The 24,464-nt window shown below is 33.8% G+C and overlaps 1 protein-coding gene across 2 annotated transcripts in view; it reads left to right on the top strand.

The window, feature by feature from the left end:
- Nucleotides 1–24,396, top strand: part of LOC128173431 (muscle M-line assembly protein unc-89-like) — a 53,432-nt gene extending 29,036 nt beyond the window's left edge. For both annotated transcript variants that reach the window (XM_052839130.1, XM_052839121.1), the window contains 14 exons: nucleotides 6,145–6,447; nucleotides 10,184–10,474; nucleotides 10,720–11,013; nucleotides 11,122–11,472; nucleotides 13,740–14,048; nucleotides 14,188–14,499; nucleotides 14,702–15,013; nucleotides 15,255–15,566; nucleotides 15,808–16,119; nucleotides 16,362–16,667; nucleotides 20,901–21,212; nucleotides 21,416–21,724; nucleotides 22,195–22,369; nucleotides 23,010–24,396. In XM_052839130.1, coding sequence (XP_052695090.1) covers nucleotides 6,145–6,447; nucleotides 10,184–10,474; nucleotides 10,720–11,013; nucleotides 11,122–11,472; nucleotides 13,740–14,048; nucleotides 14,188–14,499; nucleotides 14,702–15,013; nucleotides 15,255–15,566; nucleotides 15,808–16,119; nucleotides 16,362–16,667; nucleotides 20,901–21,212; nucleotides 21,416–21,724; nucleotides 22,195–22,369; nucleotides 23,010–23,250 — 4,139 coding nt within the window. In that variant the 3' untranslated portion in view covers nucleotides 23,251–24,396. The remainder of the gene's footprint in view (nucleotides 1–6,144; nucleotides 6,448–10,183; nucleotides 10,475–10,719; nucleotides 11,014–11,121; nucleotides 11,473–13,739; nucleotides 14,049–14,187; nucleotides 14,500–14,701; nucleotides 15,014–15,254; nucleotides 15,567–15,807; nucleotides 16,120–16,361; nucleotides 16,668–20,900; nucleotides 21,213–21,415; nucleotides 21,725–22,194; nucleotides 22,370–23,009) is intronic.
- Nucleotides 24,397–24,464: the final 68 nt, after the last annotated feature.

The following is a 24,464-nucleotide window of genomic DNA, read 5'->3' as shown; positions in this document are numbered from 1 at the left end:
TTTCTACAATTATGAAGACCGGGATAGGGTAAAACTTAGATAAAGTATCAGACAATTGCAAAAAAGCCGAATTAACATAGATTGTAACAAATAATTCAAACTCATAAATGTTGGAAGCATATTCGAGGAAATCCAGGACAATTACAAATTCAAACTTTTAAGACCCCGTCTTTCAGTAATCTCAGTACTTTGATTTGTTTTTATGTTTTTGTTTACATTTTAAATGCTGAATAGGAAATACCAAATTAAAAATCTTAAGCTTAATGTTATAAACTCATATGAACAAATTGAATTGAAATTGAATAGCGCGCGTTACCGCGTTATGATAATTTGTCTACTCACCTGACGGCAGTTATTGAAACGACGACGTAAAAAATAAATCATTTAATGCTTATATTTACATTCCCTTACTGAAGAAATCAATTGTTTACGATATAAAGTGCAGATCACGGAGGGAGTGAATACGTAACAGCAAGAACGGCTGTTTTGTAAAACCGGTTTTCACATAGACTGTTGAGATGAGATCGACGAGCATGAAAATATAATCCATGATAAATAACTCTTGAAATGTTGCTTTTAACAATAACGTCAAATTTTTTGTTGAATAATTATAAAACATGGTGTTTTGACAACATTCATGAAATGCATTTTTTAACCGATAACATAGTAATCACTGTTTGAGAACTACTTGAGAACTACTTATGTAAATTACCCGTAAATTCATACGCAGTGAATAAGTGTTGCATTCAGAGGCATTTAAACATTACTGAATTTAATGGAAAAACACAGTAGAATGTAAATATAGTAGTTTATAAAGGGGAAAACCGATTAAATTTTTGAATGCTTTTAATTTTAGGAATTGAGCCATTAAGGTACTATTTTATTCTATCTATCGGAATTTTTTTTAAATAAAATACAATAACTATTATAACGAATTTTTTGAAAACACAATAACGAGGAAGTAGTTGAAGAAAATGTACCTATATGCTCTCAAATGTTTTGACCGTTTTATAAAGTGGGGGGAGGGGGATGAAAATATAGGGAATTAAAAGTTTACAGTGTACTCCTACTAAATGTTTAGTTTTATATCTTGCGAAGGATTTTTTGTATTTTATGTAAAAACTGTATTCCATGTGAAAGATTAAGTGTATGCAAACATAATTGTAAAATTCAATACTTTACAATTTTTTTTTTAATTTTTCCGAGGCGCCATATGACACAATATCTTTTGAACGCCCATATAAAGTCATTGTGGCTCATGTGAGCAATGTGGTCTCATGGGCCTCTTGTTTCTTAATGCGTTTGAGGAATAATATGAAACTTGAACAGCTTCAAAATGTCAAACTTTAGATCAAGTTTACACTTTTGTAGCGTTTGGTTGACATGTTTTCGAGAAAATTAAGTTTTTATATTACAATTTTTTAATGTTTGGGTTCGTTATCGGGTTCGGTGTGTATTCAGTAAACGAGGTCAGTACATGTATGTAGTCAGTGTAATACAGTGCGTTTCTTGTACCATTCCTTTTATCATTTGTATTTCGTTTTATGGATTTTTGAGATGATTGACAGTTTGTTATGTCATTTTTCATTCTAACAAACAAATAACTTCTTTAGATTAGTGTCAAGCATTGTGTTGTTAATTTAGTTGGTAGGTTTTTTGTATTAAAACAATGGGGCTCTTTATCAGGTTGGGCTGTTTAACTGTTTGTTTGATTCGGGGTACAGGAGATGGTAAGAAATGATATTGTCCATAACAGTGCATTGTTTCACTAATTTCCACCAGCGATTACTGAATGGACTTTGCGAAATTACAGAAGATAAAATAAAGTGTATTATTTTACCCACCTTGTATTGAATTTCTATATCAACTATATAGTTTGAATTTCCTCTGTTCTTTTATCTCTGATTCAAGCATAACATCTCAGTTATAATAGTTTTGAAATAGCTGTGTGCTTCGAAGCTTTCATGGAATAATACAAACCGGTAGGGGACATGTATTGCTTATGCAGTACTCTAAGAATGCTTGCTTGATGTGATCTTTTGATACTCATAATAATAACCTTTATATGTAAAACAGAAAAAAAACCTTAGGGCAGAAGTTTATAGAAAAGAAAAAAAAATTATAAAAAAAAGAAAAAAAAGAGAGATACATTTCAGGCCAAATCATATAATCATGTTCAAATTGACAATCTTTGAGATGACATCCTTAAAAACGATGTGGTTAATGTCTGATTTGTTTGTTTTAGAATAAGAATTATATCAGTAGAAATTCTTGTAAAAAATTATTCAAAAATCTAGAGCAGAACAAATTAGACACGGCCTCGTTAGGATTTACATAGAACTTTTAAAAATCTTTCTTTTAACAAAACAATTAAGAAACTTGATGTTTATATGTTAATATGTTTACTTGATTTCATGTTTTTGAATGTCTTTCAAAGGGCCTCTACTTCAGAAGGGATTATCTAACTTTATATCGGCAATTGCTGTTCAAAAACGTAAAAAAAACTCATTTAAACACTTGAAAATCAATTATTATTTTATTAACAAATCTAGTAGAACATTTGTCTGTATCGCTATATTTTCCGTCTGAATGTCAGTGTACCAATCATATTAAATTGTAATTTCATAACTCTAAGTTTAGTCAGCCCGACTGATATCATAATATGGTAGTATCAGCACACCATACAATAGCACAGAGTATATTTAAACAATTAAATGCTTTCTTCGTTGATTCCTGCGGGATTTGCAGGTGGTGACATTGCAGAAAAAACACAAACCGCTTTATATTTGCATCTTTCTTTTAACTTACTTATAAATTGATTGTAAAAAGAAAGTAAAATTAACTAAATAGCTGTTAATGGACATCAGTACGTTAGTTAAAAAAATCAGCCGAATCGTCTCCTTTGTGAATATGAGTCTGAATCATCGTGATCATTTCGTGGAGTCCGTGATTTTTCTTAGGTCGCTGATGTTTTCGACCAATTGATAAACGGGGCGTGTGGATTTCAGTCTGGCTGTTTTTACAAAGCTATGAATTAACACCTTTTCGTAAGAAATAGACGGAATCATACACGCTAAATGTAAATATATTAACATTAAATGCTTAACGTTTAAAGTATCACACTACTTAACATTATAAACCTTAAGCTTTAATGATAGACCAACACCGCAATACTATACGACAGACTACATGAAAAATCGCGTTTTTATATCCCTATATAAAGCACAGGGGCCAAGCCCGTTTTAACATTAATTTCAATGTAACCATAAATAAAGAAAGGGGTCGAACTCTGACCCAAATAAAAATCTACCAGCTCGCTTCAAAAGCCTAATAAATCAATTAATTTTTAAAACACTCGCAAGGCATGATAACCTCGATACCGATTGATCTGAATGTCGACAATTGTAAATATAAATTTAAGTTGTTTTGAGCTTTATTGAGCTTAAAAATTAAGTTAACTTAGTTTATTTTTCTTCGTATTATGTGTTGTTTGCATGTCGAGCTATCAATTTTCCTTTTTTCGACTTCTAAAGCATTTTTGATATACTAAATAACACAAGCAATTGAGGGTTAATGTCTCACAGTTTGATGTAAGTTTTGTAAAAACGAGTGAAAGGCACTCTTCAACAGGGAAATAATTAGGGAAAATTATGTTTGGTGAAAAACGTTTAAAAATGTATTTCACAATAACCAACAAGCTAATAATATTAGATGTATATTTCTTCAAGTTAATAATATTAGATATATACTTCCTGAGAACAAGGGTGGCTAAAATTTGTGAAAAAGTACAGTAGCAAAATGATGCTTAAATGTGTTTTATCCTAAATAAAACTATAAGTTGACAATGATGCAAGGTACAGTATGTGTAATTCTTGCTGCGCTCGCCAGAACGGTAGCACCGTAAAACATATTAATGTATACGACACTCTCAATAAAAAACCATCGAGTGACGTCACAAAGGTTTACACATTGATCCGATAGATTTTTTCGAAATTCGATTTTTTCGGCGTCAGTAAATTTTGACCCACAATTCATAGTACCAATGGTTTCCAACCTCACGTTCTCACGAGAATCACAGTAATTAAAACTATAAAGAAGCATATAAAATGTGTAATTTTAAGAACATTATGATTTTTATGTAAATAAAGACAGTATAATACTTCGCGTACTTTTATTTCTTAGGGGAGTTTTGAAGAGTCAGGTGACACTTAACCAACGTCAGCTTTGACGTCACAATAAGCACTGATAAGGGGAAATTACTCTAATTGAAGTTATTGTAAATCTGCTGAAATGACCAAAATACTCTCAAAATCTTGGGCTAAAGAACAGCTGAAGAATAAGGAGATTTCTTCAAATACAGGAAACAGTTGTAAATTGCAATCATTTGGATGAATGCTAACATTTATTTTATTCACTATAATTACGGTAAATTCCTGGAACATACACGTAGCATTGCCTTTTTTTAAAAGGGAGAGGGTGGGTGGTTGGTTGGATGGGTGGATGGCAGCCTCATCCAAAAAATCTTTGCAAGAAAAAAAAAATCATTGAAAATTCTAATCCTTCGGCTCTTTAGCAGTTCAATGGTTTCCTTATTTTCACTTCCATTTATTACCTGCGGGGGGGGGGGGTGTTTTTTTTAATATGATAAGCAAATATTTTTAAGCGTAATTTTTTTTTAAAAAGTGGAGGGGGCAAATCCATGATAAGTCGATTTTCTATGTGTAAATAGAAAAAAAATGAAATATTTTTTTCTAACATGGGGGAGGGGGGGGGGGGGGGCGGGGGCTCTATGATGAGTCAAGTTTTATATGTAGGTTTAAGAAAAAATGTCTACTGCAAAAAAAGGGGGATGAACTGACGTTACAATCACTTTAAAAGAGGAGATACAGTGCAATGAATATTTATATATTAAAATCTTAATTATTCAACAACATTGTATCTGAGATTAAACTACCGTTCTACTTATAAATAAATAAATTATAACAATTCTTATAAACTATGAATAATGAAAATTTACTGAAAAGTAAGTATGTCTATTTTTTTGCATTCAAATTTTACGTTGTTAATTTTATTTTCATTGATTTATTATAATTCATTGTTTGATCACATGCTGTGCTCCCCCCAACGGTCTCACCGTAAAACATATTAATATTAAAAATAACCTTGCATTTTAAGACTTAAGCTACTGTTACTTTTTGACATTTACAATCAGACACAAAACTTCATGTGAAGATGATAAAACGAAATTCAAATGGTACAGTTTATCTTAGTAGTACGAAATTCCCAGAATCCCCTTCTATGGAGTCGAGCATGCGTATTCCAGTGAAAAAGACTAACGTAGTTGCTAGCGCTCGAGAGCGCTAGCAATAATAAGTGTGTAGTTCTATCATTTAGAAGTCCACGCAACCTGAATGCATAGCTCGGAAAGCAACCGACCGCAAATTTCTTGACCGGTATATATACCCCTGTTGCAGCTGTGAAACGATCGAAACTATATGGCGACCAAGTGTTTTTCCGAATTCATGTCTGCTTTAAATCACCAAACTGATGTTTAATTTTGACCTTGTAAAACAAGTATATGAACATGTAACAGAAAATAACTTTTGTAATATGAACTTAGCAAATGAATCTCAACTATATACTTATTTCACAAAAATACAAAATAGTTTTTACTTACGCGTTGTAGGAGAAAAGGTTAGCTACATGTCATTTAAAAAATATCGTAGTCGTTATCTGCCAGCTCAGCAACAGGGCAGTTTGAATATTGTATAACAACAATTGACAACAGAAATGACCTATACCCAAAATACTATTCAGAGAGCTTTAATACAGTAGGAAGATTACAAAACGCTGGCTTAACATATATTTAGAGGCTCCCAATAGGAAATATTAACCTATTGATAATTAATCATTAAATATAATAATTTATTATATAACCACAAAAAAGTGACAAAATCCATGGACAAAGTTTGTAATGAATTATGAACATATCATAAATAAATCAATTTTAATAATTTTAATTTTAGCGCGGGATGCTAGTTTTAATATATGTATCAATGAAAATTCAATATGTCTCTCCATGAAGGAACGGTATAAACTTGTTTATATTTGTAGTTACTAACTCGTATTCTTTTGTATCTACAGGTTTGCCCAATGTAACAATAGGATCTAGTGTTTTGGTATCATTAGGGTCAAGAACAACACTCTTTTGTTACGTCACAAGTACAACACCGGTCTCCTCCATCACGTGGTTATACCAGAAAAATGGGGTCACTTCAGTAGTAAACACTGTGGATACCTTAAAATATACCGGTGGAACTGTTGGAACACCCTCTCTGTCCATAATTAACGTTCAGTTAACGGATGTAGGAAACTACAGATGCCAGGCTCAAAATACGGCAGGAATTGGCCATAGTGAATCAATGATAAGTTTGGAGCTGAACCAAGGTTTCAATCTTTGAGTTTTAGCTCATTTGAGCTGAAAGCTCGAGTGAGCTATTCCGATCACATTTTGTCTGTCGTCCGTCTGTCTGTCCGTCTGTAGACTTTTCACAAATTTCAACATCTTCTCAAGAACTACTGGGCCAATTTCAACCAAGCTTGTCAAAAAGCATATCCTTAGGCTAAGGAAATTCAAAGTTGTAAAAATTAAGGATCATGCTCTTTAACAAGGGGAGATAATTAGAGTTAATCTTAAATCATTTTCTTAAGCTTTTCAGACACCATTAGGCCAGGGAAGCTGAAAATTATGTGGAGGCATCCTTATGTTGTGTAGATTATAAGTTGTGAACATCATGACCTTCGGGGGTAGCGTGTGGCCACAATGAGGGATCGAATTTTAACATAGAAATATATTGAGTAAATCTTTAAAATTCTTCTTCTCAAGAACCATTTGGCCAGGAAAGCCGAAACTTGTGTGGTATCACCTCATGTAGTGTAGATTCAAAGTTGTAAAATTATGACCCTTGGGGGTTGGGTGGGGCCACAATATTGGGGTCGAATTTTTACATAGGAATATATTGAGTAAATCTTAAAAAATGATGATCCCCGAGGGTATGATGGGGTCACAACGGGGGGAGGGGTGTCACATTTTTTCATAGGAATATATAAATATCTTTAAATGTTTTTATAAAAAACATTTGCCTAGAAAAGCTGTTACTTTAGTGAAAGCAACTTAAGATAATGTAGATTCAAAATTGTTCAATAAAATCTTTAGGATAGGGTTGGGCCACATTGGGATATCCAGATGTACAAAGGAAATCATTTTAATTATTCATAAAAACTGATTTTTTTATATACCCCTTTTCTTATATGCATACATTTTTACATATTGCCGATTCTTTAAAATTGTTTAAACTTTGGCCCCTGGACGATTATTGGGCCTCACAAGGTGCTCGGAGTTTGATGCAGGTTTATATCCTGTATATAAACAATTGTTTAGGGTCTTTTTGAGAACTGCAATGCTCAATGTGATATGACTACAAAAGCATCCTGTTAGAAAAAGGGACCTGATTATAAAGAACTATAATTGGTATGGTTTATTTTCCGCCCCCAATTTTAACCAATTTTTAGATAGTGTCATATAAAAATCAGATCTCCATAAATCAGCGTACAGAGGATGACTATCACTTTATCTTGATTTTAGTATTCATTACTCATTCGTTGTTTATCTATGACGTCACATAAATGACCCAATTCCCGCAATTTTGCAAAAACATGAAAATATTGTAATTTTTTCTATATATTTTGCATGCGGAAGTAGAGAGCGCAGGTCTGCACAAATACGATTTTCACGTATGTTTTTCTTCCTGTAAATATACACTTCATACTAAAAAATGGTACTTGAGCAAGCCTGCGCTCGATGTTTCCCTTTCGAAAAACAATCGGAAAACACCCATATTTTGCTACAACATCTGATTTTATCAAAATAATACAATTATCCTGACGTCATTTCTACATTATGACGTCACTGTGGTGATAACTTTTTACCCACTTTTTTTCAATATGATTTCAAGTATCTGCCACCTTTTTTTAAGCTCTTCAATAAAAAGTATATTTGGGAGGCAAAAATGCATATTACCGCACATAGTCTTTTAAGAATATCCAGGGGGAAACGGATTTTTTACATACAGGACCTACATGTATTTTATCCACATTGTCCAGGTATTTTGTATTATGACTTCAAGTGGCTGATTTTATCATGCATATTGTTACTCAGGTGAGCGAATTGGCCCATGAGGCTCTTATTTATGAAATGCTTTTATATAGAGTAACAGAGTAATATCGCCCAAATTTATAAATTTTTTCAATTTGACATTTATAACATTTTTTGTGACGTCACCGTCTGTTAAACTTAGTCCACAAAATCTCTTTTTGCCCTGCACCCTTCCAATAAGTTACTTTTAACTGTCCAATACGTTTTTACTCATTTTACGGCTACTGGGCTGCCGCAGATAATTTTGATAAACACAAACTCACAGAAACACAATACAAGAAAATCACAACTACTTGATTCTCCATGTAAATGGGAGTTAAACAGCATTCAAGAGAAAACTGAGTTAAATATCCATGATAATGACTAATGTGCGGAGGGTTCAAACTATGCTCACCTTTGCGCCTGTGTTTTTTTCATGATGCAATGTAGACTAATATGGCCAGGTCAAAAACTGTTTATAAAGCAATTTACATCGTCTTCACAAGTGTTCTTTTATTGAATATTTAGTTTATTCACATACTCAAACGAAAAAAAATCTATATGGCCTTAATCAAATTGTTTGCTAATTGGATAGTGCCAGATAAATGAAGTGAAGCGAAACCATCGTAAAAACTGTTCATAATCAATGAAAAGACATAATGTTGAAAAAAAAGTTAAAAGCCTTAAACTGTCCATTCTGTCAAATATTTTACTTTTCTCGGTGCTAAAGTGCCTCGCACTGTTCATATCATGCAGAATGGTCAGTTTTTGTCTAATTACTATTACTGATTAGGATTTTTTGGCAAGATGTTCGAATATGAATACCGCATCACCTTATTGGCGATTAACTTCAGTTTTTAGCTCACCTGAGCTGAAAGCTTAAGTGAGCTTTTCTGATCACATTTTGTCTGTCGTCCGTCTGTCCGTCAACTTTTCACATTTTCAACATCTTCTCAAGAACTACTTGGCCAATTACAACCAAACTTATTACAAATCATCCTTAGGCAAAGAGTATTCAAAAATGTGAAAAATAAAGGTCACACCCTTTTTCAAGGAGAGATATTAAAAATTTAAGGAAAGTGTTGAGATATTTTCAAAAATCTTCTCAAGAATCTTTAAGCCAGGAAAGCTGACACTTGTATGGAAGTATCCTCAGGTAGTGTAGATTCAAAGTTGTGAAAATAATGACAACCCTGGAGTAGGGTTGGGCCAAAATAGAGTAGGGGAAGTCAAGTTTTACATAGGAATATGTACAGTAAATCTTTAAAAATCCTCCTCTCAGAAACTAATCAGCCAGGAAAGCTGAAACTTGAGTGGAAGCATCATCAGGTAATGTGGATTCAAAGTTTTGAAAATTATGATCCCTGGGGGTAGGGTGGGGCCGCATTGAGGGTTGTTAAAGTTTTACATAGAATATATAGAGTAATTACTTTAAAATCTTTTTCTCAAAAACTAATCAGCCAGGAAAGCTGAAACTTGTTTTTGGAAGCATCCTCAGATAGTGTAGATTCAAAGTTGTGAAAATCATGACCCCGGGGGTAGGGTGGAGTCACATTGAGGGGGGTTGTTTCACATAGGAATATGTTAAATTAATCTTCAGAAATCTTCTTAGACACTAATCAGCCCGTTGATTCTTTATAATTGTTAAGACTTTTGCCCCAGGACAATTCTTCGGCCTCACAAGAAAGTTCAGAGTTTGATGTAGGTTTATTCCCATATATTAACAATTGTTAAGGATACTTTTGATAACTGCAATAGTCAACATGTGATATGACTTTAAAATAAACTTGTTAGAAAAGGGACTAATGATTATAAACATAAGAATATCGTAGGGGGGAAATGGAATTTATTTATACAGGATCTACATGTATTTTTGTACATTGACCAGATAGTTTGTATTATGACTCCATTAAGCTGATTTAATCATACCTATTGTTCCTCAGGTGAGCGATGTGGCCCATGGGCCTCTTGTCTAATCTTGTTGGCTAGAACTTCCATATGTGGTAACCGGCGGATCCTATTTTGTAAATGCAAGCAGCAACGTGACATTGACGTGCAATTTTACATCATCATACCCACCAGTGCAGATGATTCAATGGTATAAATATGACAGCGCTATAACAACTGGTCTGACGGGGAAATATATAGGGGGAACTCTACAGAACCCCTCCCTAACCATCACAGACTTCCAGCTTGACGATCAAGGAGTTTACAATTGCTTAGCATTCAATTCATACGGGAAAAACAGCAGTTTTGATTTTGTAGCATATCTTGATGGAGGTAATGGTGTTTTCAAATATATTAAAAGTATATTTGCTTTGAAACACAAGTCAAGTAAAATGTATAACAAATTAACTTAACAAACATACTATCAAATTGTGAAATGTTTTTTATTCAATTGTTTTTTTCTTTCTTCAAAATTCAGTTAAGCTTGCTGAAATAGCTTAATGCAATATAGTTATGAATGAAGTTATTTAAATTTACTTAGATTATAGAGGATATGCAACAATGTTTGCTTGTTTCAGATGCTCCAGTTGCCTTCACAGGACCAAATATGACTGGCATGCCGGGTGAAACATTGATAATTCCCTGTTCCGTTGGCGGGTCAATAAGTAGAGTTTTCTGGACATTTCAGTCCATTGACCTAGACCTAAACGAAGCGGAAGTAATAAACACTTCTTCAAAATTTTATTGGTCTTCCTATTCACCCTCTTTACGAATTTATAGTTTGAGCAGTTCTGATTTAGGATTCTACAGATGTTGTGCTAACAGTTCAAGTGGCCTTGGACGTAGTACACCTGTATATGTTACTTTCAGAGGTGAGATATCTAAGGCTCCATTTATGAGTTTTATATAATTGTTCTTGTTAATATGAAATTCATATCAAAATTAATTTTACTAATTATTTTAATTGTTTACTTTTAAAGGAATGCGAATTAATGTGGATAGGACTACATACTCAGTAAACACCGGTGATGACGTCACGCTCTCTGTGTCTATATCCTCCGAACCAAAAGCATACTGGATCAACTGGATATATAGCAAAACATTAATCCATTCATATTATTACCACTATACCATGCTGTCGATGTCAGTCACTTCATTCTCCGTTAATAACACGGTTTATTCAGACGTTAGATACGACGGTGGGACCGACTTGTCACCTTCTCTGGACATACGTAACGTCACAGTTTCGGATGCTGGACGTTATCACCTAGCACTGACCAACGTCGACGGCATGATAACCTCGATACCGATTGATCTGAATGTCGACAATTGTAAATATAAATTTAAGTTGTTTTGAGCTTTATTGAGCTTAAAAATTAAGTTAACTTAGTTTATTTTTCTTCGTATTATGTGTTGTTTGCATGTCGAGCTATCAATTTTCCTTTTTTCGACTTCTAAAGCATTTTTGATATACTAAATAACACAAGCAATTGAGGGATAATGTCTCACAGTTTGATGTAAGTTTTGTAAAAACGAGTGAAAGGCACCCTTCAACAGGGAAATAATTAGGGAAAATTATGTTTGGTGAAAAACGTTTAAAAATGTATTTCACAATAACCAACAAGCTAATAATATTAGATATATATTTCTTCAAGTTAATAATATTAGATATATACTTCCTGAGAACAAGGGTGGCTAAAATTTGTGAAAAAGTACAGTAGCAAAATGATGCTTAAATGTGTTTTATCTTGAACTTAGGAAGGTCAAAGAAGGTATTGAGGAAGAAAAGTGGTCCAATCTAAGAAAATGTACATACAGATAAAGGAGACTAGAACGTTTTTGATATGAAACAAATTTAGCTATCTTCAAGAAATATCAAGTTTTATGTACTTTAAAATTTAGGCGAAAAAGATAGGTCATACTTTCGGGGAAGGGAGGGAAAAATTTGACAAAACAAAATCAAATGAGCATGAATGCAATACAGTTTAAAATTAATATTGAAACAGATTAATATATATATATATATATATATATATATATATATATATATATATATATATATATATATATATATATATATATATATATATTCTTCAAACCATGATTTGGTTAGGAGTGGGCCACAACTAGGTTTCAACATTTACTGGATATTAGCAGTTTTTTTTAATTCGATGAATATGGAAAAAAGAGTGAAAATAAACAAACTTTTACATTGAGATGTATTGCAGTGATCGTTCCGACCGCCCGACCGTCCGTCCGTCCGTCCGTTCGTTCGTTCGTTATCCCGTCCATCATAACTTGAAATATTTTCTCTTTTGTTTTAGCCTAAATTGGTTCATATACAACTTGTTGGTCAAGATTATAAAGTTACCGTAAACTAACTTTTGCGGTTTAAAGTTATGTTCAAAGCAGGCATGTGTTAAATCCTTCTCTTGACAAGATTTTCTCTCCTTTCGGCCGATTCTCTTCCATACGATACCTGAACAGAGCCTTTGGATAAAGGATATTCATTAACTTCAAACCATTTCAAATTGATATTGGTCACGTTTATATTTAAGAACTCTTTGGAAGATCCTTGTTAGGACCAAATCTTTTTTTCCGTTTATTCTGTTTGCCTTCATCGACATTTTACATAAATAGTGATTTTGGGTACTAGGTGTGCATGAAACAAATATTTTTTTAGGTCAATGGCTAAAGTCACACGATATATCTTCGAGATGTAGTTTCAGTCCTTTGACAAAATCTTGCTCAGACTTTCTAATAATTCTACCTGTGATTAATAAGTGTGGAGTGACTTTAAATCAAGTTTTAATGTGGAAAGTTCAAGGTCATAGCAAAGCCAAGGTCTTTGTTAAGTAAACCGTCTAGAACCTTAGTCTTAAGACGTGAACGAAATTGGTCGGAAAATAGTTTTTGAACAAGTTGGCGAGGATTTGAATTAGCTTATTCCTGAATGTGACTATTCTTGAAATATGCATTGCGTTTATAAATTAGCTATGTACTTGAGTTCCTGGAAGCTGCATTCTGCCAAAAACGCAAAATAGAATACACAGCCAAATGTAATACGTTTACTGTATTTTCTTTGTTTTATCCGCTCTACTGAGATTAGTAAAGAAGTACTCTAAACTCTTTTCATCTTCATGTCTTTTGATAATATCTTTGATATTATGTCTAGTTTGTTTGTAATACCTTATGATTTGATATCGTACCCCCAAATCCCTAACCCCTTCTCTGAGTAAAGATAAAGTGTTATAATTTTTCAGAAGAAAAATCTTTGGAAGAATGGCAATCAGTATGACAAATTTTTATCACAGTACTAGTATGTTGGGGTCAGAAAGCTGTGGGTTGATGTTGATAATCAAATTTTATTGAGATGCATAAATAAAGAACATAATTATCTTTAAAAAAAACAACTGCGCATAATTAATGAGAGTGAAATGAACAGATAATTTTCCGAGAAGCGAGTCAGTTTCTTTCGTCAGTAAAACATTATTGTTGATAAGCAATGTCGCCCACGGGACTCTTCCTTGGCTTTGAGTGTAATAAGAATGTGCATATGATTGTAAAGAATTTGAGTATCTTTATTTATTTTATATAGATTTTCCAATTATCGCGGTTAAACAGCAAAACTTCAGTGACGTTTACACAGAAACAACCGTCCGTTTTGAATTAAATGTAACATCTCAAACACCCGTGCAATCAGTAAGATGGGAGAAAAGCAATACTTCAGATATCTTAACCCGAAGTACAGTTAACATTACTGACGACAGAATACTTGGAGGAACCATTGGCGACCCTTCTATAACCATTAGTAACGTATCCGTGGCCGACACCGGCTACTATCTCTTTACTGCCACCAATGTTTACGGGCCTAGCTACATGGGATTCTTATTAAATGTAACCCTTCGTAAGTGGATCGGTTTATTATTCTTTGAAGCAATTGTATCTATGCGATTTTTTTTCATTGATATATTACAGTTGTTAAAGAAAAAAACAAAATACCATATTTCCTTTCACTTGATTTATCTAAAATTGTTTTATTTTAGATCAACCAATCATTAATCTTCCGAAGACATCCTACACAGCATATTTAGGAAGTAGTGTGACCTTGGAAGTAAACATCACATTTGCGTCAAGTCTAACCGACCTTTTCTGGGAAAGAAGAAATGCATCGACATTATCTTATAGTCCTATTGCCATGTCCGATAACCGGTTCCAAGGCGGTAATGTTTCATTCCCATCACTGACCATCCTTGATGTAAATGTGAGTGATGAACAATATTATAGAATGCAGGCAACAAACCAGGATGGGACGATTGTCAGCTCATTAATATATTTGTCAGTAAACGTAACAACAAGTACGTATTGAAGAACATTCGCTGAGAAAGGTCATTGATCGCAGTATTTCCCCATTCTTAAAACAAACATTAGGTGAACTTCATATGTTCGTAGACATAATTTATTTGCCTCTCGGTCCGTTCCAAGTTTGTGTTTGGCATTGAATTAGAATATATTAACATAACTATTTCACACACTTCTTCTCACATTCATTTCTTTTAGATTCACCCACCATTTATTTGCCGAAGACATACTACACAGCATATTTAGGAAGTAGTGTCACCTTGGAAGTAAACATCACATTTGCTTCAAGTCTAACCGACCTTTTCTGGGAAAGAAGAAATGCATCGACATTATCTTATAGTCCTATTGACATGTCAGATAACCGGTTCCAAGGCGGTAATGTTTCACTGCCATCACTGACCATCCTTGATGTAAATGTGACAGATGAACAATATTATAGAATGCAGGCAACAAACCAGGATGGGACGACTGTCAGTTCGTTAATATATTTGTCAGTAAACGTAACAACAAGTACGTATCGTAAGAACATTCACTGACAAAGGTCATTGATCGCAGCGTTTCCCCATTTTTTAAACAAACGTTAGGTGCACTTTAAGTTTATGTTTGAATGAGCTTGTCCGTTCGACCGTTCATATGTACGTAGACAAGATTTACTTGCCTCTCAGTCCGTTGCAAGTTTGTGTTTGTCATTGAATTAGAATATATTAACATACTTATTTCAAACACTTCTTCTCACATTCATTTCTTTTAGATACACCAATCATTTATCTGCCGAAGATATCCTACACAGCATATTTAGGAAGTAGTGTGACCTTGGAAGTAAACATCACATTTGCGTCAAGTCTAACCGACCTTTTCTGGGAAAGAAGAAATGCATCGACATTATCTTATAGTCCTATTGACATGTCCGATAACCGGTTCCAAGGCGGTAATGTTTCATTCCCATCACTGACCATCCTTGATGTAAATGTGAGTGATGAACAATATTATAGAATGCAGGCAACAAACCAGAATGGGACGACTGTCAGCTCGTTAATATATTTACTAGTAAACGTAACAACAAGTACGTATCGTAAGAACATTCGCTGACGAAGCTCATTTATCGCAGTGTTTCCCCATTTTTTAAACAAACATTAGGTGTACTTTAAGTTTATGTTTGAATCAGCTTGTCCGTTCTACCGTTCATATGTACGTAGACAAGATTTATTTGCCTCTTGGTCTGTTCCAATTTTGTGTTTGTCCTTGAATTAGAATATATTAACATAACTATTTCACACACTTCTTCTCACATTCATTTCTTTTAGATTCACCATTCATTTATATTCCGACGACATCCTACACAGCATATTTAGGAAGTAGTGTGACCTTGGAAGTAAACATCACATTTGCGTCAAGTCTAACCGACCTTTTCTGGGAAAGAAGAAATGCATCGACATTATCTTATAGTCCTATTGACATGTCAGATAACCGGTTCCAAGGCGGTAATATTTCATTCCCATCACTGACCATCCTTGATGTAAATGTGAGTGATGAACAATATTATAGAATGCAGGCAACAAACCAGGATGGGACGACTGTCAGCTCATTAATATATTTGTCAGTAAACGTAACAACAAGTACGTATCGTAAGAACATTCGCTGACGAAGCTCATTTATCGCAGCGTTTCCCCATTTTTAAAACAAACATTAGGTGAACTTTAAGTTAATGTTTTGAATCAGCTTGTCCGTTCGACCGTTCATATGTTCGTAGACAAGATTTATTTGCCTCTTGGTCCGTTCCAAGTTTGTGTTTGTCATTGAATTAGAATATATTAACATAACTACTTCACACACTTCTTCTCACATTCATTTCTTTTAGATACACCAATCATTTATCTTCCGAAGACATCCTACACAGCATATTTAGGAAGTAGTGTGACCTTGGAAGTAAACATCACATTTGCGTCAAGTCTAACCGACCTTTTCTGGGAAAGAAGAAATGCATCGACATTATCTTATAGTCCTATTGACATGTCCGATAACCGGTTCCAAGGCGGTAATGTTTCATTCCCATCACTGACCATCCTTGATGTAAATATAAGTGATGAACAATATTATAGAATGCAGGCAACAAACCAGGATGGGACGACTGTCAGCTCGACAATATATGTAAATGTAACAACAAGTGCGTATAATAAGAACTCTCTCTGAAGACGCTCAATTTTTACAGCATTTCCCATTTTTTAAAAACAGAATTTAGGTGTACGTGGAGAAAATGTTTGAATCAGCTGTATGTCCAACCGTTCATATGTTCGTTAACAAGATTTATTTACCTCCCGGCACAGGGGCATCGTATCCGCTCTACACTCTATGACATATATATAATAATACACAAGGGAAGAATCGAAAGTAGGACACGATTTGTAAACAATGTCAAAAAACAACTTACTTCACAAAAGTTACGCAAGTCCTCGCACATAATGTTGCAAATGTTGTCAAAAAACACGTTCACACTCAAATATTCCTAATAAACTCGATAAAAAGCGTTTTTATCCCATTAAAACCGCTGTCTGCTGCAGAAACCCAATCTCTTCGCCCAAGAAAAGATAACTCTGTACTTTCTCTCTCTATATGTTCAGTAATGATAGTAGAAATTTCGGCGGTAAACTGTAAAATGTCTGGAGAAATTTTCGTCATATCATTATGTTACTACCGTTAGCATAATAAGTTAACATTCGTTCCGATATATTTGGCATGTACTTTAATTAGCGTAATTTAATATGCAATTGTTTAAAAACAAATTAAATATATTTCCTATCATTTAATCTTTTGTAGAAACGTAAATATACTAGGCTATTTTTTTTTAAAGTAGGGGTTGATATTGACAATTAAAACGATGCTGAAATTCTGCTGCAACGACAATTAATTTTGAAGGTTTAATGGGTTGCAAAGACAAAAAATGAATTAAGAGTATTTTAATTATTGAATAAAAAAATAATATAATTTTTTTTTTATTGGAACACCAACGTAGTTTTCCATTAACATTTTAGAGAAGAAAAAAATATTTAAAATTTCCCTAGACATTTTAAAGTTTACCGCCGAAATTTCTACTATCATTACTGAACATATATATAGAGAGAAAGTACAGAGTTATCTTTTCTTGGGCGAAGAGATTGGGTTTCTGCAGCAGACAGCGGTTTTAATGGGATAAAAACGATTTTTACCGAGTTTATTAGGAATATTTGAGTGTGAACGTGTTTTTTGACAACATTTGCAACATTGTGTGCGAGGACTTGCGTAACTTTTGTGAAGTAAGTTGTTTTTTGACATTGTTTACAAATCGTGTCCTACTTTCGATTCTTCCCTTGTGTATTATTATATATATGTCATAGAGTGTAGAGCGGATACGATGCCCCTGTGCTCCCGGTCCGTCCAATTTAGTGATTGTCATAACAATTTAACACACGAGTAGTTTTTTTTAGCACACAAATTGTATATGAATTGATGATGCCACTACCCTAGGGTCATTTAACAAATATCAGGGATGAATTATTATAGACATGGAACTATTACTGAACACAGATGCAAATATCCATTGATAATGTGTAATGTTTTTAAAGCTTTCATTAGGTAAACTCCATATAGTTCTGAAACAGCAAAAAATCATATACACTTGCATAGAAATAACTGTACGGTTTGAATTAATTGTCTAAATTACTCCTATTGAGGATAATCTTGAAGAAATGAGTTCCCTCATGTCTCGTACATATACACGTAGCTTAGCTTCTAAGATTTTTATAAATCTTGTTCGTTCGTTTTGTTAACGAGAATCATTGAACATGTCTTGTCTTTTTGAACCACACTCTTTGAGTCTTTTAATGTCGTTTTAGATGTTCCATAATTCATACATGTCTATACTGTTCAGTACTTCTATTTAGCCACTTTCTTCCCAGAAATAAAATTATTGTTTATTTTTCAAATAAAATACTTTCACCGTATTCGATTTCAAAATATGTGTCACAATAGTTGATCTTCTTTTAGTTTAGCATATACATTGCAATTGATATGCATGTGTATAAGATCGATGTATAAACGAACCTTGTTTTTTTTTAGTTAAAAAGAGCTAAACTTTTGGCAAGTCCCTCCTGTCACGTAAAGTGTTTGGTCCTTAGTTCATCTGCAATCTTATATGAGTATTCATACATATTCTAACTGATTAAGATACGACTTCATAATCAAAGTTCTAACTTTATTTTAACCTATCATGCATGAACAGCTGCAGATTTTAGTAAATATATGTAGGCCTTTGGTCAAAGTTCTTACTTCGGGCTTCAGCGAAGAAAGAATATCTTAGTTTTCCTGGTTTTATTTATCAAAAGTATAAAGGTCCAGTTTTGGAGTGCTTTTCACAGGATGAATGACCATCTTTATGTTCTTCTTAAAGATAGCTTAAAGGTGCTTAAAGGTAGCTTAAAGACGATCTTTAAGCAACATGTAAGCTCTATGTGTTGCTTAAATGTGGCTTAAAGCGTAAAGATGGCTTAAAGGTAGCTTAAAGACTATCCCTAAGCCACGTTTTAGGACAACTCATAGGTCCTTAATGTCCAAACTTCTTTAAGCCACCTTTAAGCCACCTTTAAGCCATTAAAACATCTTGTAATAAAATGTATTTTATGACAGAAAAGGTATTAAAACGGTTTTTCTTCTAGAAAAAAAAAAATGAAACAAAAATTCGCACAAGAGGAGGATTGAACCCGGGGCCCTACGTTTAGTAGCATTCCTCTACGCCATGGCAACTTATATCTTTCGGGTGGTTTTTATATCCTTTAAATTAGTGACTATTTAATCAATGACTTTCATTCAGTTTGCAACAATCAATTATATCTAATTTATAACCTACATTCATGCATATATTTAGAATTAAATACGGAACTTGATCTTCAATGAAAAAAATATTTTATACATAAATGGAAACCGTTAGGTTTATAAGTACTTAGTTCAGTTATAAATTTAAACCGAGTGGACAGGGCGAAAAACAATTTTTAAGCAAGGCCTTAAAGGTGGCTTAAAGGTGGCGTAAAGGTGGCTTAAAAAATATACAATCTTTAAGCCACCTTTAAGTCACCTTTAAGCTGAGCTTATAGGTCCTTAATGTCCAAACTTCTTTAAGTCTTCTCTAAGCCATCTTCAAGCCACCTTTAAGTATCTTTAAGTGGCATTTACGCTCCTTTTAAGTTGTCTTTAAGCCATCTTTAAGTTCCCTTTCAGTCAAGTTTGATCAAGCTGAACCATTAAAACATATATTAAATGCAAAAGCTCTTTTATAGGGATGGGAGGGGGTGATCTGAATGATAATTTCCAAAAACGGGAGGGGGGGGGGGGGGTGTTGGGGGGGTGGGGGGGTGTTCCAGGCAGTTTTAATTGTCTCTCCATTAAACACAGATCGCTATCATTAACAGCACTCCGATGAACATAGATTGCCGTTTTAAAATTCTTTATATTTTTTTTTTGGTTTCAAAATTATTGTAGGTGTGAGCGCATGTGCATGAAACTAGATAAAGTATGTTTGTTTCCTATTATAAATCAATCAGTGAAATCTCTCTCTCTCTCTCTCTCTCTCTCTCTCTCTCTCTCTCAGTTCATCCGGTTATTGAACAAAATAAAGATTATGAACCCAAAATGCATGATTAAATTTAATAATCGGTTTAAGGTTTGAATTTTTTTTTTTCAATTTCAATTATTTTTAGGTCTAATTCTAGATATGCTAGATACATGTTAAAGATGAAAAGACTGTCAACTGCCTTTGTTATATATGGCAGGATATTACTGCTTTGTTTGTCTAGACATAGTTTTGTTCGTTTGTGTATATCTAATTAGAGTCTATTGTTTGTCCAACTTAAGAAAACCTCTGGAACTAACACAGATTATACAAGATAAACACAACAATTGTGTCGCGTGCTTAGGTGCACTTTTGTGTATATCTAATTAAAGTCTATTGTTTGTCCAACTTAAGAAAACCCCTGGAACTAACACAGATTTATATACAAGATATACAAAACAGTTGCGTCGTGTGCCGAGGTGCATGTTAGGGTTTCTAAAGGCCTTGAAATCTTAGTATGTACGTGCATACGATAAGTCTAGTGAATAAAAGTTTATTATACCCGCACTTTCTAAAGAAAGTTCGGGTATATTGTTGTTACTCTGTTCCGTCCGTCCGTCCGTCCGTCCATGTGTACGGTGAGATGTGTGTATTACTAAGATTTTGATTTTTGATAATTCAGGACAAAATACGAGCTGTTGAACTAAGTAATTTTCTAGCAGAATATTGCATAAAGCGAAGTCCTATTGTACGGATAACTCTTAGTCTTCTTACAGTTTTCAAGATAAGGAAAATTATTAATCTCTGTTATGTTAATAGGACCCCCTGTAGTATCGGTGGGAATGGCCTTGCACACAGTTGCAACACGGGCTTCCTTTTCTCTCCAAGTAAACTACACTTCTGGTCCAGAAATGAAATCAATTTCATGGGAAAAAGGAACCAGCTATTATTTCCATCTCTACGTCTCGGTGAATATAACAGCACACAGTCGCTTCACCGGGGGTACGCTTGACAGCCCCTCACTGGAAATAAATGATGCGAAGCCAGAGGATAGTGGATATTACCGATGTCGTGTTACCAATAATGACGGGACTACCACGACGCCTGTGTTCACCGTTCTCGTGCAGAAACGTATGTTTTAGTTTTAATGATAGGATAAAAGTTTTTTTTCATGAAATACTGTAGTTTGCTTTTATATTAAAGTGTTATAGGAATTTATTTTGGCAATTTTTCGAACAAAGAAGGGGTGAGGTATCCTTTCGGATAAATATGCATTGTTAACTCTAAAACAGTGTTTGTGACAAAGCTTTAATAAGAATTACTTTTATTTCCAGAACTAGCAAATATTAATATGGTAGATACGACATATTCGCCATTGTCCGGAGACAATGTGACAATATATGTGACCATCACCGATTTGGAAAGTAATTCTACGATCACATGGGAACGACAAGGTGAAAACGAGGCTAGTTTCAATGTAATCAACACGCAGACAAACGTCAAGTATGGAGGGGGTACATTATTGTCTCCCTCTCTTACCATTTACAACATCACAGGCACTGATGTTGGGTATTATCGCTGTAAAGTTACAAATATAGATGGCACAACGACCAGCTCATTGATCTATATCGGTCTAAAGAGCGGTATGTAGTATGTTAATTTTTCCCAACGTTCCTATTGCAAATCACGTGTCGTTGTTTATTTGAAATTTTGTACTTGGGGTACTTTGTTTAAATTAACAGTTGTAATAAACTGTCTGTCCCTTTTAAAATAAATGCATTAAAAATATTTCAAATTATGTTAACCCATAGAAAGTCGCACATTTTTGTCTTCACATGATGCCAGCTCAGTTAACATACGCAAATACATTTTTTGTAGAGAAATTTCGAACGAGTTTATTTAGGAGTGCTTTGAAGAATTTTTACATTTGAATGTTTTATGAAAATTAAATTTACAAGTTTAAAACTAGCGCACGTTTTCATACGCCGACATTTGAAATGTACATGTTTTTCAATTAGAGGGACAGCTTTACTGCCTGTAAATCAAATCTTCAGATCTGCAGCTTGGTTTTATTTAACTCTGTTACTCACATATTCTGATCTGTGGGTATTAGATTCCAGTTGTGACAAGCTGAGCTGTGGAGGTCTTAGAGAATGTGTTTTAATGAACAACAAACCTACCTGTTCTTTGTCGACCTGGAAAGCGGCAGCTGTGGTGGTAGCAGGTACTGTGGGCGCCGCCGCCTCTGTGGCTGCAGGGGTCGCTGCCTTTAAGTTACTGTCTAACAAGTAAGTCGCTTAATAAAATTGTTGTCAATTTTGGTCATATTCTGAATAAATTATGCATATTTTAAATAAATTATACTCATTTTGGTGTAATGTTTCCTTTGATATTCTAATATGACTGAAATTATTTGGTCAAAATCAAACTTAATTTATTTACAACAGATACATTTCAAGTGATATTTTCTTTGCTAGATCCTGTTTGATAAGATCCCCTCTCCATCTTTTTAATGTTAGTTTTTATTTAAACAAATCAAAAGTATGACAGAACAGTTATGTGCAAATTCGTGTTAACATTTTGTGATAGACTACACATGTATAAATTAAATTTTTCTTATCATATATATGGCATTAATAAAAATTAATGATACTTAACCGCTTGATGTTTTAACATTAGATATGACGGGCTCTGATGCTATGGAGAGTATCTGTAAAGTGTAAGTGCGGGTAATAAATGTAGAACGGCAGAATTTGGGATCGAACCCAGAACCTCTGATATAAATCAATATTTTTACCGGTCTGCCATTAAGCCAGTTGTTTGTATATGTAATATAGAAACACTATCAGAAAACAATACAATCCTGAGTTTTTTCCTGAATAATGTAAGTGCGATTACTTTAAATCTATTTGTTTTTCTACACAACAGGGCAATAAAGCCATTAAATGGGAATGGGAATTCCCAGGGATCCAACTCAAACTCGAATAAGAGGAACAACAGAAACAACAATGATAACAACGATCATAACAGTGACAACAATAGCAATGACAACAACAGCGATGACGACAACAGCGACAGAAAGAGTAACCATGACGACGACCTGCCGGACTCTGTCTACGTTGGGGGGTTCCAGGGGGTCATCAACTCCATGCCTCCTCCCAGTATGTAGTTCAGTCGTGTCTTTTAATAAAATGAAAAACAATGTGCAAAATTGATACATTTCAAGCAAAATCCCAACTTCGAAATGACCTCTTAAACAAACGATGTGGTAAACGTCTGATTCTTTTATAATCATTATAAAAGAAGAAAATGTGTACATTTTCATAAAAAAATCTAGGGCAGAACAAATTAGACCTTTCCTCGTTAAATTTGATTAAATTAATAATTAAATTAATATTATACTGTATATATTAATCAATGTTTGAGTTCTTTTTAAATTCTTAAGAAAAAAGTATTGATCAATTTATTAATAGCTGTACAGACATGAAAACTATTGGATAATGACATAGACTTTTCATTCCCTTTTCATATGTAATATAATATTTCGTCAAGTAATTTCGATAGGCTTGGGGTTATTTTTTTTAAGGAAATTATTAGGTTCCATAACCTAAGGATCTACAAGTAAATCCTGGTTCTACATGAACTCGAGAGCTCTGACTAGCATTTACCTACGAGTACTTATAGTGAAACACGATTCTTCCATTATTTGTTTAACGTTAGAAAATTTAATGCATGCTGGCGGACGTATTCCATACTAATTGTAGACCATAATTAATCACCTTATTGTCTACGGACTTTTCTTTTTTCCCCGATTACGACTAAGAACACACGGCGGGTGTGACCGGTCAGCAGAGGATGCTCACTCCTCCTAGGCACCTGATCCTATACCTCTATCTTTTTAGAGCTCCGTGTTGCTCTGCTTTGAATTTGTATTTCGTTTTATGGAGATTTGAGATGGTTGAGTTTGTTATTGCCATTTTTCATACTAGCATTGTGGATATTTTAAAATATTGAAATATAAAAAATACTATTATTGACTTTAATTGAAGGATTTACCCTTGTTGAAAAGCAGATTTGTCTCTAAAAAAAAACAACCGACCGATCAAATCAAAACATACCTTTACATTCAAGCATGAAAAAGAAGTGTATAGGAACGATAAACAGAATTGAGAATGCAAGGGAAATACAACTATCTAGATCATTGTCTTTCATATATTATTGTTTTTTATATATACATGTACTTTTTGACTGTGATATTGATTGTTATATTGATCATGTTGAAGTTTTAGTAAAGAATACATGCATGTTTCCAGTAGTTCAGCAATATATTTATTAGATTCTTTACTTTCGTACAGTATATTATAATTATCCAGCACACAATAT

The sequence above is a fragment of the Crassostrea angulata genome, chromosome 1 (assembly GCF_025612915.1).
Source record: "Crassostrea angulata isolate pt1a10 chromosome 1, ASM2561291v2, whole genome shotgun sequence".
Lineage (NCBI taxonomy): Eukaryota > Metazoa > Mollusca > Bivalvia > Ostreida > Ostreidae > Magallana > Magallana angulata.
This window is presented reverse-complemented; position numbering and strand designations above follow the sequence as displayed.